This window comes from Ovis aries, chromosome 3 (assembly GCF_016772045.2).
Source record: "Ovis aries strain OAR_USU_Benz2616 breed Rambouillet chromosome 3, ARS-UI_Ramb_v3.0, whole genome shotgun sequence".
Lineage (NCBI taxonomy): Eukaryota > Metazoa > Chordata > Mammalia > Artiodactyla > Bovidae > Ovis > Ovis aries.
The window spans coordinates 69,322,682-69,349,050 of NC_056056.1; the positions used below are offsets into that span (position 1 = coordinate 69,322,682).

At 41.2% G+C, this 26,369-nt stretch overlaps 1 protein-coding gene across 11 annotated transcripts in view; it reads right to left on the minus strand.

Annotated features, from left to right (window-relative positions):
- Positions 1-26,369, minus strand: part of EML6 (EMAP like 6) — a 324,086-nt gene that overhangs the window by 282,741 nt on the left and 14,976 nt on the right. For 10 of the 11 annotated variants that reach the window (XM_060412190.1, XM_012171476.4, XM_060412185.1 and 7 more), the window contains exons 1-2: positions 7,462-7,526; positions 5,919-6,650 (exon numbers count right to left, since the gene is read on the minus strand). The exons of the other annotated variant lie outside the window; for it this stretch is intronic. In XM_060412190.1, the coding sequence (XP_060268173.1) occupies positions 5,919-6,115 (197 nt within the window). In that variant the 5' untranslated portion in view covers positions 6,116-6,650; positions 7,462-7,526. Of the gene's footprint in view, positions 1-5,918; positions 6,651-7,461; positions 7,527-26,369 lie in introns of those variants that run through there. 11 annotated transcript variants of the gene reach the window in all.

A 26,369-nucleotide genomic window follows, 5' to 3' on the forward strand; every position in this document is an offset into this window, starting at 1 on the left:
GTGGTCATTCCCTCCTTAGTACTTAGCACAATCTGTATTCACCTTGCTGTCTTGTTCATTCATTGTTGGCCTCCTCCATCAGAATGGGGGCAAGAACTTGGTCATGCTCAATGCTGCACCTGGTATATTCCAGATACTAGTTTTTGATTAAAAAGTAAATGAAAAAGTAAAATTTACCCAGTTTAGAGAATAAATAAATCTTAATAAAAATCACCAGACTGATAGCTTATTAACAAGAATAACAGTAAAATCATTTATGAACAGACCATAGGTGCTTCAGTCGCTAAGTTGTGTCCAACTCTTGCGACTCCATGGACTGCAGCCCGCCAGGCTCCTCTATCCATGGGATTCTCCAGGCAAGTATACTGGAGTGGGTTGCCATTTCCTTCTCCAGGGGATCTTCCCAACCCAGGAATCAAGCCTGGTCTCCTGCACTGCAGGCAGATTCTTTACCAACTGAGCCCTTTCATTACATGATCATGCCAGTGAACAAGCAAGTGAGATCGATGAACAGAGGATGAGCAACTGCTTAAATCTCTCTCCCTCTCTGAGTTGTGCCTGTAAAATTAAGGCTCTCAGAGTTGTGGGTGAAGGGATTCCTCTGTGTGTGTGTGTGTGTGTGTGTGTGTGTGTGTGTGTGTGTGCGCGTGTATGCAGTGTCTGGTACAGAGCAGGCACTCAACTCAATACATGTTTGATTCTTTATAGTTACCCCTAAGTTTCCCTTATTCAAACTAGTCAAAGGACTGAACAATATGAAATCAGATCTCCAGGCCTTCATGTGAATCTGTTTGCCCAACACCCCAAGCCCAACCATGGCTGTTACACCTCTCTCTTCAAATTCAACAAGTGCAATTGTGCGTACTTGCAGTACCAGATAATTTTAGCCATGTCACAATTCAGATTTTTAAAAAAATTTTTTTTTAACATCTCCAGTAGTTCACTGTTTCAGGTCATTGCTTCAAATGTGGTGATGTTCTAAGATGAACCTGAACATGGTTCCATTTCTAGACAGAGTTCTAGTGATCTACTTCAAACAGCCTTATGTAAAGCACAAAACTGGAAAACAAGAGTTACAAGGAGTCATGAACTGACCGAGTTCTGGTTGGAAACAAGGCACAATAGTAGAGACCATAGTGACTAAGAAAAATTGAAGAGTGTGTAAAGCAGTGAAGTGATAGCTCTGGGCTTTGGAATCAGACTGACTTGGGTTCCAAATCCCATTCTACAATCTGCTAAATATTGACTATGGGCAACATCTTTAACCTCTCTGTGCCTTGGTTTTCTCATCAATAAACTGAGGCTAACCACAGTACCAACATTATAGCACTGAGTCTGCACTCAGGAAATGTTGGTTCTGCTTATCAAATTCATTCTTAGCCTCAAGAATCTTATATACATTTACAAATGAAAATATTCGGAGTGAAGGAATGGCACTAAATGATACATATCAAGTGAGCAGCATTGGTCACAAAAGATGCAAAACTTTAGGAGTGCACGGCACTTCTTCATCCAAGGGTGGTAAAAGGGCTCATGGGAGAAGCGAGATTGAAATGGATGGGGCACTTAAGACAGAGATACAAACAGGCTCCCTGTGGCGACCACTTCCTATTTGCCAAACACTGTGGGGACCCTTGTATGTTATCTCCATTAGCTACAAGTTAGATAACTTTAAATCTCCACTGCACTGATGACAAGCTATTTTATTGATGACAGTTGAGACTCACAGAGATTTAAAAATTTTCCCGTCACCCAGCTGGTGGCAGATCTAGGTTCAAATCAAATTTGTTTGACCAAAGCACATGTCCCCAACCACTATGCCACTGGGGAAAGGGATTGGGAAGAGATAGACGAAGGGGGTGAGAAACCATTCCAGCATGAGGCAGGAAAGCACAGAGTCACGGAAAATAAAGGTATAAAGGTAGGTTAACACCAAAGAGAAAGGAAAACTCAGGAGTTTGGACTTCAGACTGTGGACAATGAAGAATCACTGTTTTGTTTCTGGTGTATGTGTGTGTTTTTAATTAAATACTGTACTACTGCTATCATTGCTGCTAAGTCATTTCAGTCGTGTCCGACTCTGTGTGACCCCATAGACGGCAGCCCACCAGGCTCCCCCGTCCCTGGAATTCTCCAGGCAAGAACACTGGAGTGGGTTGCCATTTCCTTCTCCAAGGCGTGAAAGTGAAGTCGCTCAGTCGTGTCCGACTCTTAGCGACCCCATGGACTGCAGCCCACCAGGCTCCTCCATCCATGGGATTTTCCAGGCAAGAGTACTGGAGTAGGTTGCCATTGCCTTCTCCACTGCTATTGTTATTAAGAGCATTTACTGAGCACCAGCTAAGGGCAAGGCCCCACACTAAACTATTTGCATGTATTATTTCAAATAGTTACCTATTTGAAATTGAAATTCTGCAATTTAGTTGTTGGTAATTCCTTTCTTACAAACAAATGAGGCCCTGAGAGGTCAAGTCACTCACCTAGATGCCTCTAGTAAACAGGAGAGTGGATTCAAACCCAAGTGGGTGTGAAATCAAAGTCAGTGTCCTTTCCCCTAATGTGGTGCTGCAGAAAAACCTCCCTTGCAACAGAGAGCCAGGAAAGAAGAGAAATGAAAATGGAGACAGGGGACTAGTCAGACACAAAATAGGGTCCCAGAATAAGGGAGAAATGTCTCCACTGGAGTCACCATGAAAATGATCGGGAGGAGACAGACAGTAAATCTGTGCATGACCTTTTCTTTCATTTGCTCCAGTTCTGTGTCATGGTCTGCTACCTGCAGCAGAAACCAAGTTAGTAATTATTCCTGCCTCAATTACTGTCCTTGCCTTCCAGCCCCAATTTGAGTGCTTCTGTTGCTTTAAGCATCTTCCCATCACAATGCTATCAGAGCTAAAATATGGCATCATCCGCTAATCTGTTATCTGTATTGAAGGGTAATCATTCAAGAGAATAAAACTAAGCCTCCACATCCAATAAATCACATTATGCTTCACATATCAACATTTTTTAAAATCTGACTTAAACACATAGTCTTTCAAATCAGGAGGACACATATGCTGAGCTCTAATGAGCTCTGCCAAATCCTACATTATTATTGAAGTTCATTGTGATCTCAGAGATGATACAGTTTTCTAAAATGGAGCATGGTATCAATATTTGTTTGGCTGCTTTCTAGTTAGGATTCTAGGGAAAGTAGCACAATAAATAACGCTGTAGAAAATGTATGCATTATGAATATATCATTCAAACAAATGCAAAATCTATGTGGATGATTACTTATCTTGTTTGGTGGAATCAAGGGTTAGAAGTTTTAATATTCATGTCATGATTCCAAAACACCCCAAATATTTTTGCACTAAAATCTTAGCTTTAGTCCTCCTCATTCAATGACAAACATTAATATTTTAAATAGAAAATCAGTAGTATAACTAGCTCTGCGGAAATGAGTTGAAATTCATAAAGATAAAAGAATACAATTTCTTCTCCATATGTATAGTTAATACATTAATATTCCTAACATTTTACAGTATTAATTTCAAACATCTAATATGTTCCTGGGAATAAAATTATGAAGGAAATGGTACTTAAGAGTTCCATATACTAAGGATGAAAACAAATATGGTTTATATACTACCTTCACCAGATAAAGATATTTACATATATAAGATAAAGCAAAATAACAACACAAATATTTTGTATTCTCTAATTTTACAGCTCCCGATTATGTAATGATCTGTGATTTGTGTTTTTTAATCTATTTGGCTTAATTTTATTCCTATGTGCAAACACATAGATGGATATTAAAGAACTCTGCTCTCCTACACATATTCAGACCCAACCAAATAACATGGAAAATTTAGTCCTTTCTCCGCAGGCAGCCTTGCTACTATGTCACTATTCAGCATACAGATATAACTGCCTTAATAAACAGAAACCAAATCATCAGGGTTTTTTGTTTTCAACAATTGAAGCTCCCTGCAAATCCAGTTAGATGAATAAATTCATTCACCTTTTCTTCAAATCTGAGTGTTTCTTCAACTAAGTCAGATATCACAACAATCCCACTAGTCCAACAGTCTGTCATAACGGTGGTTTACTGCAACTCCACCCTTTTCCCACCTTCAGTTTCACAACATCTATTTTTTTTTCCTGTTAGAGGAAAAAAATTAAGAGTTCAAATCCTCAAAGTAGTTCAGTGAACTGTCACATTACTATTATTTAACCACAGGGAATTTCCTGTTTAATTGCCACTTTCTCCCTTCCCCAAAGGACTACATCTTATTTTGATGGTATAATGGAAAGTACTGTGTTAAGAAAGGGCAAAAACATAATGGGTTTTAATTTTTAAACATCTAACCTTTTCATGAGTCACTGTTAATCATTTGCACCTGTGACTTTAATAATCAGCTTGGAATTACAGCAGCAAAATCTCCAGGACAGAACTAGGTAAGAACGCCCCAATCACAACCATTATCACAGCAGGCAGAGAAGAAAGCTCTTCTATCAAATGTGACATGAAGAAAGTTTTAAAAGTCAGTTCCACCAAATCTCAAGAACAGCAGAGCTCCTAGTACTTAAAATCTTCATCTTTTAAAAGTCAACATTTTTAATACATATATTTTCCACTATATTTTAATATAGTAATATAGTTTTTTACTTTCTGTAACATTTTCTTTCAACTTTAGGGCTTAAGGAGGAAAACAGCTCCAGAAAAATCACAACAGTACAAAGCGGGGCGAGGGGAAGCGAGTCTTCTAAAGCATCCTTCCCGTGGAGTAATTAAGACCACTAACATTATGCCACCGAACCATTTATTTCATTATGAAATGAGACATAGAGTACAAGTGGCAGTATTCTGAAATGTGATGGAGGTTGTTCTACATCAGTGAACACACAAGTCTGGAAGGTATAAATACGGTCTCTGTCAGCTGTAGTCCATCCTCAGCAAGTCATTTTCCCTGTGGGCTGAGGCTCCCATATTGTGGAAACCTTCCCCAACTGCCAAGGGCTGAAAAGGAATTCCCTGTGAACAGCGTCTGGACCACACCTTGTATGGTCACAGGAGACGCTGACAAGGGCTGGAGAAAGATGCATCTAGTCCAAAGATGAGAGGACAGGGCCAAAAATCAAAATATATCCCTTTACAATTTAATAAGGAGGACCTTCTAAAATGGCTATTCATCCAGCTTTGTCTTCACCAGTCCAAGCCATTCACTACTAGATGTTGGTCATTCTGTGGGCTGGAGGGTAGGGTTTTGTTGTACAGAAACTGCCAGTCTTTTATACCCTCAGTGATGGTGTGGAAGCATCCATTTAGTGTATAAATACGATTCTCAGCACTAAGTCACTACCAAGTGAAATGTTAGAGAACAAACTCCCCATCCACTGCAGAAATTTCCTAGTTTCCAAGCATCTGGAAAGAAGATCCCAAATTACCTTTAGCAAAATTTCCTTTCGGTTTTTTTTTATTATTATTATTATTTTCAATCCTCTTACTTGCTGAGCAACCTTCTAAAGAGCCTCCCAAAGATGATACCCACAATTCAGGTTATTGGTCCTAAATTTTCCTAGTAAGGGAGGGAAAAAGAAGTGTTTAATAGCTCCCTAGGATCCTTCCACTTGTAGCAGGAATGAACACCTAAAAAAGCACCAGGACACTTAACTCCTTAGTGATTTAAAAAGCCTTGCTGAGCAACAGAGAAAAGAGATTTCTCCCTCCCCACCTGCACCCTTACCCTGCTTCTGCCCTAGCCTTAGAATCAGCAGCCCTTCTGTAATTCCGAGGTACCAGAGAGACTCCTTATTCCAAGGGGCGCCCAGATCTGACTCCACGAAATCCCAGTTAGTCATCCTTCTTCTCACCCTTCCAACCTCCACACCCAACCCCTCCACACCGCCCCAGGCCACCTCCTTACCTGATAATGTCGTCGTTGTGTCCCAGGAAGAATTTTTGGCTGTGCTCGCGGGTGTTGTAAACCACCCCGACCCCAGCCACAAAGTAGACCACCTCCTTGCCGGCGGTGTAGTACAGGTTGTTGCGGCACTGGTGACCCCGGTACCCGTACACCCACTCCAGCCGGAGCTGGCAGCTGGGAGCTGTCCGATCCGCCATGATAAGCCGACCCCACTAGCCCCCCGGGCCCCCCGCGCACCGGTCCGCGGCCCCTGCGCGCCGGGTCTGTCCTCGCCAAGTCTCGGGCTGCGGAGGACCTGCAAAGGGCTCAGCGTGCAGCGCCGGGCGCTGATTTCCGCGGCGACGCACTCACACAGACCAGCACGCCGGCCGCCACCATCATCCACCGCCGCCGCCGGAGACGAGCCGCCGGTGCACGGCCGCCAGACCCCGCCGGGCGCCCCGGCTTCCTCTCCCCCGGGCTAGGCGTCTTCACCCGCGCGCGCGCGCCCGCGCGCCTCACTGCACCTGCGGGCTTCGGCCCCCGGGAGAGGTTCTTGGGAGGGTCACCCCGCCTTTTAAATCAAGGATCTGCATATCCAAACACTGATTACCCAGTTCGCTCACTGAAGTTTGCAGTGCGCGGGGCGGGGGCCTCGCAGCAGGCAGCGGGATTTAGTCTGTGACAGCTTTAATTTGACAAGGAACTCCGGTAAGCTTTGCCATCGCCATCCTCGGATCCGAAACTGACAGTCTACATCCAGGAGGCGAGAGCCAGGAAGAAAGAAACAGATATTTTGCATAAGTCACCCAGTCCAAGCAAATGATCCCCAAACTAAGCCAAGTTTTTTGCAAATTGTCAACTATTCCTCTTTTCTCTCTCCAGATCCATCTCTTCCGCCCCCCCCCCCAAAGATCCATCCTTTTAATGATACGAAATATGCCCTAAATGCTGCCGGGTGGTGGTTACTGATACGATTTGAAAGAAAATTTGCAGTTTCCCCATTAAGCCAGGGAAAACATGCAATGGTCATCTTTTAGACGCTCCAGTTAGTTGTGTATATATTCAGAATTTATATCTTCCATGAACCCTCTCTTGGCCGAGAAAACCAGAACGAACTTAGCAGCTCTCACTAATCAGGAACTCCAATGGCAAGCTTCATAAAGATTTTTTTCTGAATCGGAGAAACTGAGACACTGTAGCTGGAGGCAGGAAAACACAACCTACAAACGCTCTCAGTCCAGAAGAAATTAAATAATTAACAAGTGGCCAAAATCGTGTACCTCTCCCCGGAAACGTTTGCGATACCTATGGGGTCCTGTGGGCTCAAGGGTCTCGTCTCTAAGCCCGGCGTGGGGAGGAGCGCCCGCGGAACCACTGGGGACAGCGAGCCCCCACACACACGCGCACACACGTCCCAGGCATTGGTCGATGCCCACCCGAGGGATGCCAGCCCCCGGGGACACCCCGGCCTGCGCACAGAGCCGCGGCGTATGCGTCCTGCACTCCTCCCACACCCGATCCAGGCTCGCCTGCGGAGCATCCCAGCTCTCCCGCCTCTAACCTCTGCTCTGAAACGGCGCCGCCAGCACGTCCTGGATCTCACAGAGCAAGCGAAATCCTCTGCTTGCCCGCCCCCCGCCCCTTTCCCCGCCTCCCGCACCGAGGACTGGCTTCGTCACTGGGACGCCACCGGAGAGAGGTTCTTCCTCCACTCTAGGCTCCGGGGGCGGGGCCACACCGCCGCTTTCGGGGACCTAGGCTGGCGGGTTACTAGGCGAAATCTCGGCGCTTGGAAACGGCGACGCCCCGGAGCGCTGGGTCCGCCCCCTCCCTCTACCGCCCACATTCCCCCCCCCTCCCGATGCATTCTGGGAAATGTAGTCTGCTCCACGAGGCCTCAGGCAGGGAACACGCGGTGCCAAACCACGAATTCCAGGATTCCATGCGCCCAGAGTGGGCCACATAGAGGCCGCTAACCACGTCCCAGGTGCTTGCGATTCTGCAGAGCAGAGGCGGGCACACCAAGCACAACCTCTGGGTCGCGCCCTGAGTTCCCTAGTGACTGAGCTACTGGGCCGCGTGCGTGTATATCTAAAAAGAAAAGCAGTGAAGTTGGAATAAAGACCAAACCATCTCTATACCGGGAGAAATATCAATAACCTCAGATATGCAGATGACGCCACCCTTATGGCAGAAAGTGAAGAACTAAGCCTCTTGATGAAAGTGAAAGAGGAGAGTGAAAAAGTTGGCTTAAAGCTCAACATTCAGAAAACGAAGATCATGGCATCCGGTCCCATCACTTCATGGCAAATAGATGGGGAAACAGTGGCTGACTTTATTTTTCTGGGCTCCAAAAATCAATGCAGATGGTGATTGCAGCCATGAAATTAAAAGGCGCTTACTCCTTGGAAGGAAAGTTATGACCAACCTAGATAGCATATTGAAAAGCAGAGACATTACTTTGCCAACAAAGGTCCAGTTAGTCAAGTCATGGTTTTTCCGAGTCATGTACGGATGTGAGAGCTGGACTATAAAGAAAGCTGAGCGCCGAAGAATTGATGCTTTTAAACTGTGGTGTTGGAGAAGACTCTTGAGAGTCCCTTGGACTGCAAGGAGATCCAACCAGTCCATCCTAAAGGAAATCAGACCTGAATATTCTTTGTAAAATCATGTTCTAAGGATACACATCCTGAAGCATTTAGGAATAAAATATTAAATCTACAACTTACCTTCAAGTGATTCAGAAATATGTTCTCTATGCACACACAAACACACAAATATGCATGCACAGGAGAGATAAAGTAAATATGGCAAATATTAGCAATTGCTCAATCTGTGTATCTTTTTCTGTATGTTTGAAATTTTTTATTTTATAATATAATTTATAAATTAAATTTTTATATTATAAAAGACCTGGAAAATGTTTCTCAAGGATCTAGGCAGAAACAAAAGTGAAGGAAGGATGTAGAGATCAGGCTGGCCTCTCATTCTGTACTGTAATCTCCATTGCTGGAAAAAATGGAGCAGTATTTATAAGTTCTGATAGAGAAGGATAGTGTGCAACATTAGAATTATACCTAGCTAAATGAAGTGTGAAAAAACAGGCAGACATTCTCAGACTTTAAAGAACTTCAGGGCAGATTTTAGCCCTTGTGACAGTTATAATGAACTTCAACGATGAATGGCTAAAGAACACACATAAGCCATTTAAAAAGGTGGAAGTTTCTCTATCACATAAAAAACAATTGGAAGTATAGCAGATTAAGGAAATTGTCAGACACCCAGAGTCTTCCCATCTTTTTCCCATCTTGTTGTTATACATTAATACAGATTTCCACCTTGTGGTTTAAGATGACAGAGCAAACTTCAGCATTAACATTCCAGCTAGCAGGAAGGAGAACACAAGATCCCCTTCCTTTATGGATATTTTCTGTAAATTTCACACACTTCTGCTTACATCCCATTGGCCAGATTTAGAGAGCATCTAGCTGCAAGGGAGGCGAGGATTATAAACTACATTGTGGGAATATTTTACTGAGAAAGAAAGAGAAAAGAAATGCTGGTGTTCACCAGAAGTATCTGCTTCAATACTTACAAAAAAACTACCTGACGATATTCAGCCACTCAGAAGTGAACAAAACAATCAGAAATGGTGACGAATGGTAAAACGATGGGAGATGAACAATAAATCAGTTTAATAGGGAAACAGTTCACCCCATTCATTCTTCAGTTTCACTTTTGTGATTGGCATTAGCTCAAGTAAAATTGGTTGAAACCCTCTATCAAAAAAATAAGCTGGTATAATTCTATTCTCATGAAATTATTTCTATTCATTTGGCTATCTGTCCATGCATCAAACTAAATATCTGTATGGAGATATTGTAACACAGTTCACCAAAACCTAACCTAGTTATTTCTGGAGCAGTGAGATTTAGAATTTAGTGAGGCTTGTACCTTTTTAACTATTCAAAAATAGTTGAAATGAACAGGTACCATTTTTAGTAAAACAATGTCATTATCTGTGCATCTATGGTCAATTAATCTACAACAAAGGAGACAAAAATATGCTATGGAGAAAAGACATCTCTTTAATCAGGGGTTCTCGGGAAATTGGACAGCTATGTATAAAAGACTGAGACTGGTATATTTCCTCACACTATATACAAAAATAAGCTCAAAGTGAATTAAAGACCTAAATATAAGACCCCAAACCATAAAACTCCTAGAAGAGAACATAGGCAGAACATCCTTTGACATGAATCATAGCAATCATCTTTGGATCTGTCTCCAAAGGCAAAAGAAATAAAAACAAAAATAAATAAATGGGATCTAGTTAAACTTAAATTCTTTTGTAAAGCAAAGGAAACCATCAACAAAATGAAAAGACAGCCTACTGAATGGGAGAAAATATTTACAAATTATATGACTGACAAGAAGTTGATAGCCAAAATATATTAACAGCTCATATAACTCCATCAAATAACAACACAATTTTAGAACAAGCAGAAAACCTAGACAAACATTTTCCCAAAGAAGACATACAGATGGCTGACAGACATGAAAAGATGCTCAATATCACTAATTATTAGATAAATACAAATCAAAGCTACAATGAGATATCACCCCCCACCTGTCAGAATGAGTATCATTAAAAAGTCTACAAATGATAAATGCTGGTGAGAATATGGAAAAAAGGAAACCCCTGTATACTGTTGATGTTTTCCACTATGGAAAATAGTATAGAGGTTCTTCAAAAACCTAAAAATATGATCACCATAATGGCTACCATATGATCCAGCAATTCCACTCTTGAGTATACATATGAAAAAAGCCACTATTTTGGAAATATACATGCACCCCAGTATTCAATAGCAGCATTATTTTCAATAGCCAAGTATGAAATCAAGTCAGGTGTTCATTAATAGATAAGTGGATAAAGAAGATGTGATATATATACACACATACATATACATACCGGAAAAGGCAATGGCACCCCACTCCAGTACTCTTGCCTGGAAAATCCCATGGGCGGAGGAGCCTGGTAGGCTGCAGTCCATGGGGTTGCGAAGAGTCAGACACAACTGAGCAACTTCACTTTCACTTTTCACTTTCATGCATTGGAGAAGGAAATGGCAGCCCACTCCAGTGTTCTTGCCTGGAGAATCCCAGGGACGGGGGAGCCTGGTGGGCTGCTGTCTATGGGGTTGCACAGAGTCAGACACGACTGAAGCGACTTAGCAGCAGCAGCAGCACATATACATACAATGGAATATTTTTCAGCCATAAAAAAAGAATGAAATTACACCATTTGCAGCAACATGGATGAACCTAGAGAGTTTTATGCTTAGTGAAATAAGTCAGACAGAGAAACACAAATACTGTGATATCACTTATATACTCTGTTATCACTTTTTAAGATATGGAACCTAAAAAAAAATAAGACAAGCAATGTATGTAACAAACAAACAAAAATGTACAGACTGATATAGAAAACAAACTAGAGGATACTGGTGAGGAGAGGGAAGGAGAGAGGGGCCACATTGCACATTGGGATATGAAATTAAGAGTTACAGACTGCTGTGTATAAAATAAGTACAAGGATATATTATACTGGATAATTAAGTATAGCCATTATTTTGTAATAACTTTAAAGGAGTACAGTCTATAAAAATATTGAATCACTATGCTGTCTACCTGAAACCAATATTTTAAGTCCATTATACTTTCAGAAAAATAAATCAATGCTGTTAGAAATATCTGCTGATGATAGATTTTATTTTTATTAAAATGATATTTGTAATCATCAGGACAGACCTTTTGGTTGATCTTTCCAGACCCTGTTAATTGGCAATATCAAGAACCTGTCAGATCACTGTACAGAGCTAAGGCACATGAGTGTAGTTGTTTAACCACAATTTTCTCTGTAAAAGATAGCCAGTTAGAACTAGACCTTGTAGCCTTGACCTCATTAGCAGTTTAGATACCACTGAACTACAAAAGACTGATGATGATATTTCACCAGAAATCAACTAATGGGGTTAGAGTTCACATTTTTAACCAAGTAAAAGACTTTAAAATATTAATAGTACATGAAAAGCTTCTTTACATCATTAAGCACCATGAAAATGCAAATCAAAACTGCAATGATATACTGCTTCACACCTGCTGTAACAAAAAGACAAGAATCAGAGAGAATGTGGAGAAACTGGAAACTTTATACATTGCTAAGTGAGGATGTAAAATGATGCAGCTGCTTTCAAAAACAATCCGGCAGTTCCTTCGAAAGTTAAACATAGAGTCACCATGTGAGCCAGCAATTCCATTTCTAGGTATATAACCAAGAGAAATACATCCATACAAAATCTTTTATATGAAAGTTCATAGCAGCATTATCCATAATAACCCCAAAATGTAATTAATCTAACCTAAATCAAATCCCTTATGATTATACAGTGGAAGTGAGAAATAGATTTAAGGGCCTAGATCTGATAGATAGAGTGCCTTATGAACTATGAAATGAGATTCGTGACATTGTACAGGAGACAGGGATCAAGACCATCCCCATAGAAAACGCAAAAAAAGCAAAAGGGCTGTCTGGGGAGGGCTTACAAATAGCTGTGAAAAGAAGGGAGGTGAAAAGCAAAGGAGAAAAGGAAAGATATAAGCATCTGAATGCAGAGTTCCAGAGAATAGCAAGAAGAGATAAGAAAGCCTTCCTCAGCGATCAGTGCAAAGAAATAGAGGAAAAGAACAGAATGGAAAAGACTAGAGATCTCTTCAAGAAAATTAGAGATACCAAGGGAACATTTCATGCAAAGATGGGCTCGATAAAGGACAGAAATGGTATGGACCTAACAGAAGCATAAGATATTAAGAAGAGGTGGCAAGAATACACAGAAGAACTGTACAAAAAAGATCTTCATGACCCAGATAATCACAATGGTGTGATCACTCACCTAGAGCCAGACATCCTGGAATGTGAAGTCAAGTGGGCCTCAGAAAGCATCACTACGAACAAAGCTAGTGGAGGTGATGGAATTCCAGTTGAGCTGTTTCAAATCCTGAAAGATGATGCTGTGAAAGTGCTGCACTCAATATGCCAGCAAATTTGGAAAACTCAGCAGTGGCCACAGGACTGGAAAAGGTCAGTTTTCATTCCAATCCCAAAAAAAGACAATGCCAAAGAATGCTCAAACTACCACACAATTGCACTCATCTCACACGCTAGTAAAGTAATGCTCAAAATTCTCCAAGCCAGGCTTCAGCAATACGTTAACTGTGAACTTCTTGATGTTCAAGCTGGTTTTAGAAAAGGCAGAGGAACCAGAGATCAAATTGCCAACATCTGCTGGATCATGGAAAAAGCAAGAGAGTTCCAGAAAACATCTATTTCTGCTTTATTGACTATGCCAAAGCCTTTGACTGTGTGGATCACAATAAACTGTGGAAAATTCTGAAAGAGATGGGAATACCAGACCACCTGACCTGCCTCTTGAGAAATCTGTATGCAGGTCAGGAAGCAACAGTTAGAACTGGACGTGGAAGAACAGACTGGTTCCAAATAGGAAAAGGAGTGCGTCAAGGCTGTATATTGTCACCCTGCTTATTTAACTTCTATGCAGAGTACATCATGAGAAACGCTGGACTGGAAGAAACACAAGCTGGAATCAAGCTTACCGGGAGAAATATCAATCACCTCAGATATGCAGATGACACCACCCTTATGCCAGAAATTGAAGAGGAACTAAAAGCCTCTTGATGAAAGTGAAAGTGGAGAGTGAAAAAGTTGGCTTAAAGCTCAACATTCAGAAAACAAAGATCATGGCATCTGGTCCCATCACTTCATGGGAAATGATGGGGAAACAGTGGAAACAGTGTCAAACTTTATTTTGGGGGGCTCCAAAATCACTGCAGATGGTGACTGCAGCCATGAAATTAAAAGACGCTTACTCCTTGGAAGAAAAGTTATGACCAACCTAGATAGCATATTCAAAAGCAGAGACATTACTTTGCCGACTAAGGTCCATTTAGTCAAGGCTATGGTTTTTCCTGTGGTCATGTATGGATGTGAGAGTTGGACTGTGAAGAAGGCTGAGCACCAAAGAATTGATGCTTTTGAACTGTGGTGTTGGAGAAGACTCTTGAGAGTCCCTTGGACTGCAAGGAGATCCAACCAGTCCATTCTAAAGGAGATCAGCCCTGGGATTTCTTTTGGAAGGAATGATGCTAAAGCTGAAACTCCAGTACCTTTCCCCCCTCATGCGAAGAGTTGACTCATTGGAAAAGACTCTGATGCTGGGAGGGATTGGGGGCAGGAGGAGAAGGGGACGACCAAGAATGAGATGGCTGGATGGAATCACTGACTCGACGGACATGAGTCTGAGTGAACTCCGGGAGTTGATGATGGACAGGGAGGCCTGGCGTGCTGTGATTCATGGGGCTGCAAAGAGTCGGACACGACTGAGTGACTGAACTGAACTGAACCAATCAATCAGTGAATGGATTAGTAAAATATCTACAGTCACATAATGGAATATTATTCCTCAATGAAAAGAAATGAACTGATACAAGCTATAACATGAAATCTTAAAAATGTTATTCTAGATGAAAATGCCAGTTGCAAAAGCCATACATTGTGTGATTCTGTTTCCATATGGAATGTTCAGAAGAGGCAAGTCTATATAGACATAAAGTAGATTAGTGGTTCACTAGAGGAGAAGATGGGTAAGTGGGGGAAATGTGAATGACTACGAGGATGAGTTGTTTGGATGGCATCACTGATTCAATGGACACGAGTTTGAAGAAACTTCAGGAGATAGTGAAGTGCAGGGAAGCCTAGTGTGCTGCATGAAGTCCATGGGGTTGCAAATAGTCGGGCACGACTGAGTGATTGAACAACTAATGAGTATGGGATTTTAGGGGGAGGGTGATAAAAAGTTCTAAAATTAGATTGAGATGATGATTGCTCAACTCTTAATATACTGAAAACCATTGAATTGTACAATTTAAACTGATGAATTTATAGTGCTTAGTTGCTTAGTCATGTCCAACTCTTTGTGACACCATGGACTGTAGCCCATCAGGCTCCTCTGTCCATAGGAATTCTCCAGGCAAGAATACTGGAGTGGGTTGCCATGCCCTTCTCCAGGGGATTTTCCCAACCGGGGGAATCAAACACAGGTCTCCCACACTGCAGGAGGATTCTTTAACATCTAAGCCACGAGGAAAGCCTAAGAATACTAGAGTGGATAGCCTATCCCTTCTCCAGGGGATCTTCCCAACTCAGGAATTGAACCAGGGTCTCCTGCTTTGCAGGCAGATTCTTTACCAGCTGAGCTACCAGGGAAGCCCAAATTTATAATACATACTTTATATATCAAAGCTATTAAAAGAAAAATAAAAACAAAGTTCGATGTATTTCACTTGGTTGCTGGATGTAGATTTCCTGTATATTGTACATATTAAGAATTTCTTGCTCTTTGATTTGCTTAAATACCAGTTACTTTTAGAGCAGAAATTATTTCTTATTCATAGAGGAAAAGATTTTTAAATTAAAGTTCACAGCTCTAATCTATCATCCAGAACTTATCCTTTGTTTAATGTTTTATAGGAATATTAAACATTTTAGGTAAACTATACAGATCACATTAGAAGATGTAAATGCTAGGGTTGCAAGGAATGGGCAATTATCACTACTTTATAGAGAAAGAACTTTCAAAGTATTTCCCCCCATTTCTTTTCAAATATTTTTAACAAAGGAAAAAGAAGCTCTGTCTATTGAGCTAGAGGTAGACACTACAATCTAAGAGGAGATCTAGTCAATGAAAAGTTTCCATTTTTTTTTGAAGATAAAATTCCTGTATATTCCCTGTTCAATAAAGATAACATAAAAGAATCAGATCAGACAAGTAAGAAAAAGCCTTTTAAATCCAGGCTTGAAAAGGACCCATTCTAAAAAGCGTTCCTAAATATCCAGAAAGCCTGTCTTTCAAAGGTAACTAGCTATGACTCTATGTAAAGTCTAGTTTGAGCCTTCCCTGGTGGCTCAGTGGTAAAACGAAAAAAAAAAAATCTACCTGCCAATACAGGAGATACAGTTGGATCCTTGGGTTGGGAAAGATCTCCTGGAGAAGAATATAGCAACCCACTCCAGTATTCTTGCCTGGGAAATCCCATGGACAGAGGAGCCTGTTGGGCTATAGCTCACGGGGTCACAAGAGTCAGACATGACTTAGCAACTTAACAGTAGCAACAAAGTCTAGTTTACTTGAAGACCACCTTACAATGTACAGATATCTACAACTTCAGCCTATCATTTGATATTTCTTAATCCAAACATTAGCCCTGGAATGAGTTTTTTCTGCTGCTGATAATAATTTAGTCCTAGTGTTCCTCTCCAATAAAGCCACTACTGAAACTCTTACATGAGTTTACATGTAGGAAATCTCACATGTAAAATCTTACATGAGATTTCTAATCTCAAAGAGAGAATATGAGAAATTATTCATATAGCTTAATAACATATGCTATATATTGGGCTTCCCAGGTGGCAGAGTGCTAAAGAATCCACCTGCCAAGGCAGGAGATGCAGAGAGACTCAGGTTCAATCCCTGGGTTGGGAAGAGCCCCTGGAGTAGAAAATGGCAAACCACCTCAGGATTCTTGCCTGGAAAATTCCATGGACAGAGGAGCTTAACTGGCTATATATAGTCCATGGGGTCACAAAGAGTCAGACACAACTTAGCACACACACATATATATATATGTTCAGTACGTGTTAAATGTTTTGGGTTGATTGGGAGTAACATCTATTAACAGTTGTTAGATCTGGATCATTGAAATTGAAATCATTACATATGCTTCCTATGTGAACCCTCTAGGCTAATTAATATGCTTTCTCTAAAATTTTTGCAGTATTTCCTAGTGAGAGCAATGAGAGTTTCGTACAGAAAATGTTGATTGTGTTCCAAAACTTTAAAGATGTTTGGTTATCTCACTGATAGGTAGGTTTCTATAATCATAATTTAATACTTATTATTTCTTATTTATTAGCAGTTTTTGTGCTACCTTCAGGTATACTTTCTAGAGTATTACTTAAGCTAACAGTGTTTGCTACTAGAGGAGGCCCAGCTCATGGTCAAGAATGAAGAAAGCCCGTAACAACAATTTTATTGGCTGCTTGTATAGTTCTCAAACAGATAATTCCCCTTGTCCTCACACTGCTGCATTCTGGTATGAAGCTCAAGGAATTCTAAGAATTCTACACTTGACTCTGTCCTTCCAGGTTGTTATGAAGGCACATTTGACACTGTAAGAGACAGCTTGCTAGCTTTCAAGCATGCAGACATAAGGAATGAACTCCTGGAGTGTTCTTTCACTGTCTCCACAACTGTTGGTGTACACCTGGTACCTTGTACACAGTCAGCATTCCGTACATTTTAACCAGTATTGTTAGTCTTTTTTTAATTTAATTTTAATTGGAAGATAATTGCTTTACAATGTTATATTGGTTTCTGCCATACAACAACATGAATTAGCCGTAAGTATACATACATCCCCTACTCTTGAACCTCCCTCTCATCACCCCATCCCACCCCTCTAGGTTGTCACAGAGCACTGGGTTGAGCTCCCTGTTTAACCAGTGTTATTTTTGTTATTGGGCTTCCCAGATGGCACTAGTGGTGAAGAATCTGCCTATTACTACAGGAGACATAGAGATGTGGGTTCGATTTCTGGGTTGGGAAGATTCCCTGAGTAGGAAATGGCAACCTGCTCTAGTATTCTTGCCTGGAGAATCCCACAGACAGAGGAGTCTGGCGTGCTACAGTCCACAGGTCGAAAAGAGTCAGACACGACTGAAGTGACCTACATTGTTGTTATAGGGAGAGACTCTTCTCACAAATGGTAGCAAATTGGAAGCTTTCCTTCCTTCCACTGACCATAGAGAACACAGCCTGCCCAGAGAACGCTGGTGGGTTAAGCCCTGAGGTTAGAAATTTCTAGAGGTCCAAGCAGAGGCCAAACCACTTTTCAGGTTAGTGAGAGTGACAAGGAAAGAGGCAAAGCCCTCTGCAAAGATCAACTGACAAAGATTCCCTACTAAGCATGGACTCAGCATCAGCTTTTGTAAATATGAGGAGAAAGAACTACCTGGGAACGACTCTGCAACAAAGAAGCCACACTCACAACATGGGGTGGTGGGGTAAAGTGCCCTTTAGGACAAGAGGGTGACCAGAGAGTTCAGAAAGAAGAGGCAGCCAGCCATGAGTGAACCAGAGCACGGATTGTTCTAGTAGACTCAGGGCCTAGATGTCAGCACCAGCTCTTCAAGAGTAAGAATGAGCTTGGAGGGGTTTCTCTGGTGGCTCAGTGGTAAAGAATCCGCCTGCCAATGCAGGAGACACAAGTTCCATCTCTGGTTCGGGAAGATTCCACGTGCTATGGAGCAACTAAGCCCAAGCACCACAACTACTGAGCCTGTGCTCTGGAGCCTGGGAGTCGTAGCTACTGAAGCCTTTGCACCCTGGGGCCTGTACTCTGCAACATGAGAAGTCTGTGCACTGCAACTGGAGTAGCTCCTGGTCACCATAAATGGAGAAAACCCAGAGCAGCCAAAAAGAAATAAAATTATATTGAAGAAAAAGAATGAGCTGGAGGTGCAGAGTGGAACCCACTGTGGGCTTTGACTTCTCCGCTTGGATTACACCAGAAAATGTGGGGTCTGCCTTCTCAACACATCCCTTTGTTATTTTTATAAGGACCTGAATTTTAAAATCTGCTCTGAAGACAAAATTTGATTCATTCCTTACACCTGACATGTATAAACTTCAAGTGGGTCAGAAATATACAGGTGATCTCTGAACAACAACAAGGGTTAGAGGTGTACAAATCTCTGAGGAGTCAAAAGAAACCCACATACAATTTATAGTTGGTCCTCCGTATATGCAGTTTCTCTGTATTCAATGTTCCCCTGGAGTCAAGCAATCAGAAATTGTGTAGTTCTTAATATTTACCATTGAAAAAAGTCTGCACGTAAGTGGGCTCTGGCAGTTCAAACCCCTGTCTTTCAAGCTGCTGCTGCTACTGCTAAACCGCTTCAGTCATGTCCGAGTCTGTGTGACCCCATAGACGGCAGCCCACCAGGCTCCCCCATCCCTAGGATTCTCCAGACAAGAGCACAGGAGTGGGTTGCCATTTCCTTCTCCAACGCATGGTGAAAAGTGAAAGTGAAGTCGCTCAGTCGTGTCCGACGCTATTTCAAGTACAACTAAGGAGACAGCAACAAAAACTCAATCTAATCGTAAAGTACATTAAAATCATGGATCTATAAATATAAAAATAAAATCATCAAGCCCTGAAAGAATGCATGAGTTAATTCACCTACAAGCTGGAAAAGTATTTCTAACTATGTTGCAAAATCCAAAAGTAACAAGGTCAAAAACTGATATATTCAATTACCTTCCCAAATTCAGAATCTTTTGGGTGGCAGAGAATAGCATAAGAAAGTGAAAAGAAAAATGATTAATTAGGGGGAAATGTGTAATTAATTTCACAGAGAAGGGACAAATATCCCTAATACATGAGTTTCTTTTGATAAAAAATATGTCTCCTAACTCCATGGAAAAATAAGAACAGGCAGTTTACATAAGAAGAAATAAAAATGGTCCTTAATCATATGGAAAAAAAAGAAATGAACAAAATAAGAAAAGTGCAAATTAAAATTCCACTGATTTTAAAACACAGATCAACTGTATATTCCCAAGAATATTACTTAAGGACAATATATAAAATAAAATGGCTACATCTCTGAAGATAGATTCTAAAGTTAAAACAATTAAAATATATTCAGTAATCATATTGGAGCATAGTAAATAATACAACAGAAATGCAATCAGTAAAATCCAGATTTTGGGCAATTCCAAAGGAAACTTGTTTTTTTTTTTTAATAAAATAAATTACAAGAAATAAAAATGTTAGATCGAGGGGGAAACTATGTTAGAAGATACTTAAAAGACATATCAATCTCATGGAGTTTATTTGGATTCTGACGTGAACAAACCATCAAAAAACAAAGAACGACTTTGAGATAACCATGAAAATGTGAATATTCACTTAATATTTGATTATTTTGGTGTTAGAATTTTCAAGTGTTATAATGACCTGTGATTCAGCTTTTTTTAAAAGAATCCTTATCTTTTAGAATTATATGCTGAAATATTTATGTATGAAACGTTTTGAGGTCTGAATTTGCTTAAAAATGATTTGGAGAGGATGGGAGATAAAATTAGATTTGCTCCGAGCTGATAATTACTAAAGCTGCATAATGGCTACAGGTAGGTTCCCTATACTATTCTCTCCACTTTTGTATAGTTTGATATTGTTTACTGTTAGTCGCTCAACTTGTCCGACTCTTCGTGACCCCATGGACTGCAGCCCACCAGGCTCCTCTGTCCATGGGATTTTCCAGGCAAGAGTACTGGAGTGGGGTGCCATTTCCTTCTCCAGAGGATCTTTCCAACCCAGGGATCAAACCTGGGTCTCCCGCATTGTAGGCAGACATTTTACCATCTGAGCCACCAAGGAAGTCCTTTAGAATGCCTAGTATATGCCTGCTGCTGCTTGCTGCTGCTAAGTCGCTTCAGTCATGTCCGACTCTGTGCGACCCCATAGATGGCAGCCCACCAGGGCTTCTCCAGGCAAGAACACTGGAGTGGGTTGCCATTTCCTTCTCCAATGCATGAAAGTGAAAAGTGAAAGTGAAGTTGCTCAGTCGTGCCCGACTCAGCGACCCCATGGACTGCAGCCCACCAGGCTCCTCCATCCATGGGATTTTCCAGGCAAGAGTACTGGAGTGGGGTGCCACTGCCTTCTCCAGTATATGCCTAGTACATGGTAAATACTCAAAATATTTATTATTGTTAATAATGTAATATGTCATCACTATTTAAAATTCCTCCCAAGGAAGGCTCCCAAAGAATTTGAAATAAGATTTTGACTTAATTATGCATGTGCTTATGTGATTGCCTGAATTACTATTGCTGTGTTTAAATGCTGCCTCTCTATGAAATTGGTGTCTGTTCTCTGAACCAAAGTTTTCTGACAAAGATGTAGAAAATATTGGAACTGATGCTGCATCAAACTAATAATTGTCCACAGTCTTAAAAGCATCAACATTGCTTAAATGCAACACTTTTAATGAGCTAAATAATATGCCACAAGTTCATTAAATCACGACCATAATAGACTATGGTAAGTTCAAAATCATACACAGAAGGCACTGTAATGTCATCAGATGAATGGTAACACAAAGCCCTAAGAATCAATTAGTAGTGCCCTAGAGTGAGCAAGCGGAGAAGGCACTGGCACCCCACTCCAGTACTCTTGCCTGGAAAACCCCGTGGATGGAGGAGCCTGGTAGGCTGCAGTCCATGGGGTCGCTGAGTCGGACACTGAGCGACTTCACTTTCGCTTTTCACTTTCATGCGTTGGAGAAGGAAATGGCAACCCACTCCAGTGTTCTTGCCTGGAGAATCCCAGGGACGGGGGAGCCTGGTGGACTGCCATCTCTGGGGTCTCACAGAGTCGGACACGACTGAAGCGACTTAGTAGTAGTAGTAGTAGAATGAGCAAGGTTAGAGAAATATTTATAATACAAATATTCTGACCCCTGAAATTCTGAGTTTCTGAAAACATTTTACTAATGGAAAGGAGATGAAAAAATGTACTTTTATGAACCTTGTTTCTAATATCACAATACCTAATCTTCCGCATTAGCAAAGGTTTGATTCCATGGAGCAAAGGTGAGCAATCTGAATAGAGGACAGAATTACCAAGCCAGGGGCATATGGATTACAAACGAGACCTGGGTTCCAGCCCTAATCACTTCCTGTAAGGCCCTAAACAGGCACTCCGTTTCTTCACGTCTCACTGTACTCAGCTGTAAGATGGTGTTCAACTAAACAATCTGTAGGGCCTCTTCCACCTCTAAGACATTACGGTTAATTAAAAGCACTAGTCTGTTATTGGTAAGACACATTTCAGGGAAGTAGTACAGTCCAACTACACATCATCTCTTGAGATCCTACTTCACAAGTGGGGAAAGCTCGAGAGAATCTGTCCTATTCACTCCCAATCTAGAGCTCTTTAAAGAGACCAAGCTAACCTCATGAATAGACTTAAAACAATGTTGTCAATTATATTCCAATGAAACTAGGGAAAAGGGGCTAAAACAACAGAATTGTATACTTTTAAATGTTAAGTTTTGGACTTCCCTGGTGGTCCAGTGGTTAAGAATCTGCCTGCCAATGCAGGGGACATGGGGTCGATCCCTGGTCCAGGAAGACTCCACATGCTGCGGGGCAACTAAGCCCATGCTCCATGATTCCTGAGCCTGCACCCTAGGGCCCGTGCGCTGCAACAAGAGAAGCCGCCACGATGAGCAACCCGCACACCACAGCTAGAGAGCAGTCCTGCTCGCCACAGCTAGAGAGTCTGCACGCAGCAGCAAGCAACCAGTGCAACCAATTATTTGTTTAAATGTCAAGTTTTATGTTTGTGTCTTATATCTTAAGAAAAATATCTTAAAAAGCAAAAAGACTGCCCATCCCCCAGGGAGTATCCTTGATGACCTAAAGAAGTTTTAAATGGTGATCTGGACTGAAGCAGGAAACTTTATAACTGAACTAAGAAAGCATGGATGGCAAATTTAGCTAGACTGACAGCAAGAATTACCCTTTACCAAGATTGGCTAATTTGCATGGTCCAGGACAAAATGAAAAATGCAACGTCCTTATCCAAAAATTGTTAAGATCTTAAGACAGAGACAGCAGAGCATTAAAGCAAACTCAGGCGCCTTCTGAGGGGGGCCCAGGTGACAGCACAGGTCACATGCCCATGAAGTTGACTGTATTTATTGAACTTAAGATTTTTTGGGCCCAGGGCTGAACACTATACAGACAACTCATTCAATTTCCACCACAATGTAATATTACTTATCCTCTTTTATGAAAAAGGAAATAAAGACTTTAAGAGGTTAAAAAATTTGTCCAGTTTCCCACAGCCAGTTATGGACAGAGTGGGACTCCTTCCTCAGGCTGGACTCCAAAGTCATGCTTTTGCCAGTGGTCTTCAACTTTACTAGGAAAAAATTTTGAATAAATATTCCAATTTTTATATACATATACTATAAATTCTGCACCTTATAAAACATGAAAAACAAAGAAAGATGGCATTTTAAAGGTGCCATCAATAGAAATTCTAATATTTTCTTCCTATATCTCAACCAGTCACCTTTCACCAATCTCTGTTGTACAGAGGGTTGTCCTTGACTTAGCCAAATTTAGAGTTAATAGCACTTAAGATGTTCATTTGCCTAAGAAGTGTGAACTTTCAACAGGATAAGCCCCTGAGTTTCTCTTTTTGTAGGTCTGGGGGTGTGTGTGTGCACGTGCTCGGCTGCGTCCGACTCTTTTTGCGACCCCATGGACTGCAGCCCACCAGGTTCCTCTGTTCATGGAATTTTCCAGGCAAGAATATTGGAATAGGTTTCCATTTCCTCCTCCAGGAGATCTTACCAACCCAGGGATCAAACTCATGTTTCCTTTGCTTCCTGGATTGGCAGGAGAATTCTTCACCACAGTACCACCTTGAGAAGCCCTATTGTTAAAAGGTATCACTCAAAACGGTGATAAGTTCATAACAGAGTTTTAGGCTCTATGAAAACAATGGGTATTTCTTTTTTTAAGAAAAAAAAGTCAGCCTGGAGGCTGACTTGCCTTTAAGAAATCTCATTTCACTCACTGCTTGGTCCTTACCAGCATTTTTGGTTTATTCTAGGTTATCCGTACAGTTATACAGCAATAGTTGATTAGCTATAGAACACAAGAAGGAAAAGATTCACTTGGCAGGTGTTTACCGACTGCCTACAATTGGGCCAGGAACTTCTCTGGTTGCAGGGGAGGGAGAGTGAGTGAGATCCACCAGGACCTGCCAGCAAAAAGCTCAGGTATGTTCTAAATTCGTGTTGGTGCCATGCCAAAAGTACCTTAGAAAGAGATGCAGTTTGTATTCTTCATCTTGAATCTAAGCCTTTATAAAGAGAGGACCATGCTCACAGGTATATTTTACGGAAAAAAAATAGTTCAATATATTAGAACTTGATGAAAACCCCAATTTTCCTTAAAAAAAATCCAAGAATCAAGTTTCCATAATATGCTTTCTCTCTAAAACCATAGTCCGGTTTGTAGATAATCTTGAAATATTTCACTCAAAATGCAGTAAAATTTTTGTTTTTAAATTCTGCTTTTATCTCTATACATAATAAATCTTCTTTGAATCATGAAACTGCTAAAAATGGTCAGCCCAAGACAAAGAAGATTTTTATATTTCTTCCTCTAGATGGCGACATAGGACTGTGTCTTTGAAGCAGAGCGCTTTCTTGTGTCCGGAGAGACCAACTGGGGCTGTTTGAATTAAATGGAAAATACAGGATTTGTTTCCTTACTGACCTACAAGGGGAAAAAAAGTGCAAATAAATGATATCTACAGGACTAGATTTTTCTAGTCTCCTGTCAGTTTAAAGGGTAGACTGTTTGGATAGCTTGTTTGCTTTATAAAAGTAGCAGTAGAAAAATAAAGGGATGTGAGTAGAAAGAAGACTGGAGTAGCAGATTATTTATTGAGCTTATGTCAACAACTCTTTAGCTTCCTTTCTTTGGTTGCTATGGCAACTCCCAGGTTTATTCATCCCAGCCCTCCTTTTGATACAGCTCAGAAGTCAATGGGATGTTGGAGCTGCCGACAGACTGCCTACTTCAAATCCCATCTTTGCCTTTGACTAAACGTGTGACTCTGAACAAGTGATTTAAACATGTACCTTTGTGCCTCAGTTTCCTCATCTGTAAAGTGGGGGTGATGATTACTGAGAGTAAGCATGTGAGGCACTTAATACAGTGCCTGCCACACACTGCACATTCAATAAATTAGCAATCATCACCAAACTGCTATCCTCGTCATGTCTGTGCTTTCTAGGAAGACTCATCAAAGTCTTTCTTTCACCATATTTTAGGATGAAGCATGGGTCTTGGTATTGGCCAATCCCAGACAAGGAGAAAATTAGGTGCTAAAGAATATAACTTTAATATCTTTGACTCATTACATAAAATGTCAAGTTGTTCAGTTTTTCATTTTAATGCAATTGGATGAATGGATGAATCACTCTAGTCTGTTTGTAATTTCAAATCTTTATAATATTTGCTTTAACTAGAAATTACATAAAGAAAATTTATGCAGAAAGCCAAACTCTACCAATTATTTCTTCTTTTAAATAGACTTCTACATACTCCAATCCATGTTTCTATGTCAGCATTTACTCCAGTTATTAGGAAAAAAGAGAATAAAAATAAGCACCATTTTCCAAATTATATAACCTTAACAAGAAAGTCCAATCAACTCATATTTGCCAGAGATGTTTGGTTTAATTTTACTACTACCTTTTAGCCTTTCCTTCTTGATATTGTTAATTACATTAGGATTTAAGCAGTTCTTTCAACATTCACTCTCTGTCACTGATTTTTTAAAAATTGTCAAAATAATTTTTCATATTAACAGCCAATATGCCTGCTCCCAGCTGATCCAGATTCAGTCAGTCTGTTGATTTGGTTGGTCTGTTTTATTCTTCTTTTAAGCAGATTCAATTTATGTATAAAGCCCCAATTCTTTTGCTAGCATCCCTTAGCTAATTGTTCATTTATCCTCTACACAGGGTCGTCTGTTGAATTTGAACGCTTTACTTCAAATGGAATCATTCCTCATTTTGGTCTAGTCACCATCAGTGAGGCTTAAGCCTTCTGGTGGCAGTGATGACTGGCCATCCACACTCACGCTTCACTCTAACGGCAGGCGTGGCAGAGAAATATGAGGCCGTAGAGATCTCCCAAAGAATCTGGGCAGAGAGAGTCAAGAGGACCCATCTGCATAGTACAGCTTGGTGCTTTCCAACACTCTGCTGCCTTTTACACATTCTACCTCGATAGTCAATGTGACTCAGCTGAACTCTTAAGTTTTTGAGGGATTTTTACGTTACTCATTTATTTTGGACTGTGCCAGCTGCGCAGGCTCTTCTCTGGTTGTGGAGCGGTGGGGCTACACTCTGGCCGCAGTGCTCAGGCTTCTCATTGCCGTGGCTTCTCTTGTTGCAGAGCACGAGCTCCAGGGCACAGGGGCTTCAGCAGCTGCAGAATGTGGGCTCAGCAGTGGCGCCACCGGGCTCTAGAGCACAGGCTCAGTAGCTGCGGTGCATGCGGGCTTAGTTGCTTCTCAGTATGTGGGATCTTCCTGGATTGGGGACTGAACCCATGGCTCCTGTGTTGGCAGGCAGATTCTTTACCATTGAGCCACCAGGGAAGTCCTGGGCGATGTTTTTTAAAGTCAGAGCAACTTCATCTCGGTGATCTCTGGTCCTAGTCCAGT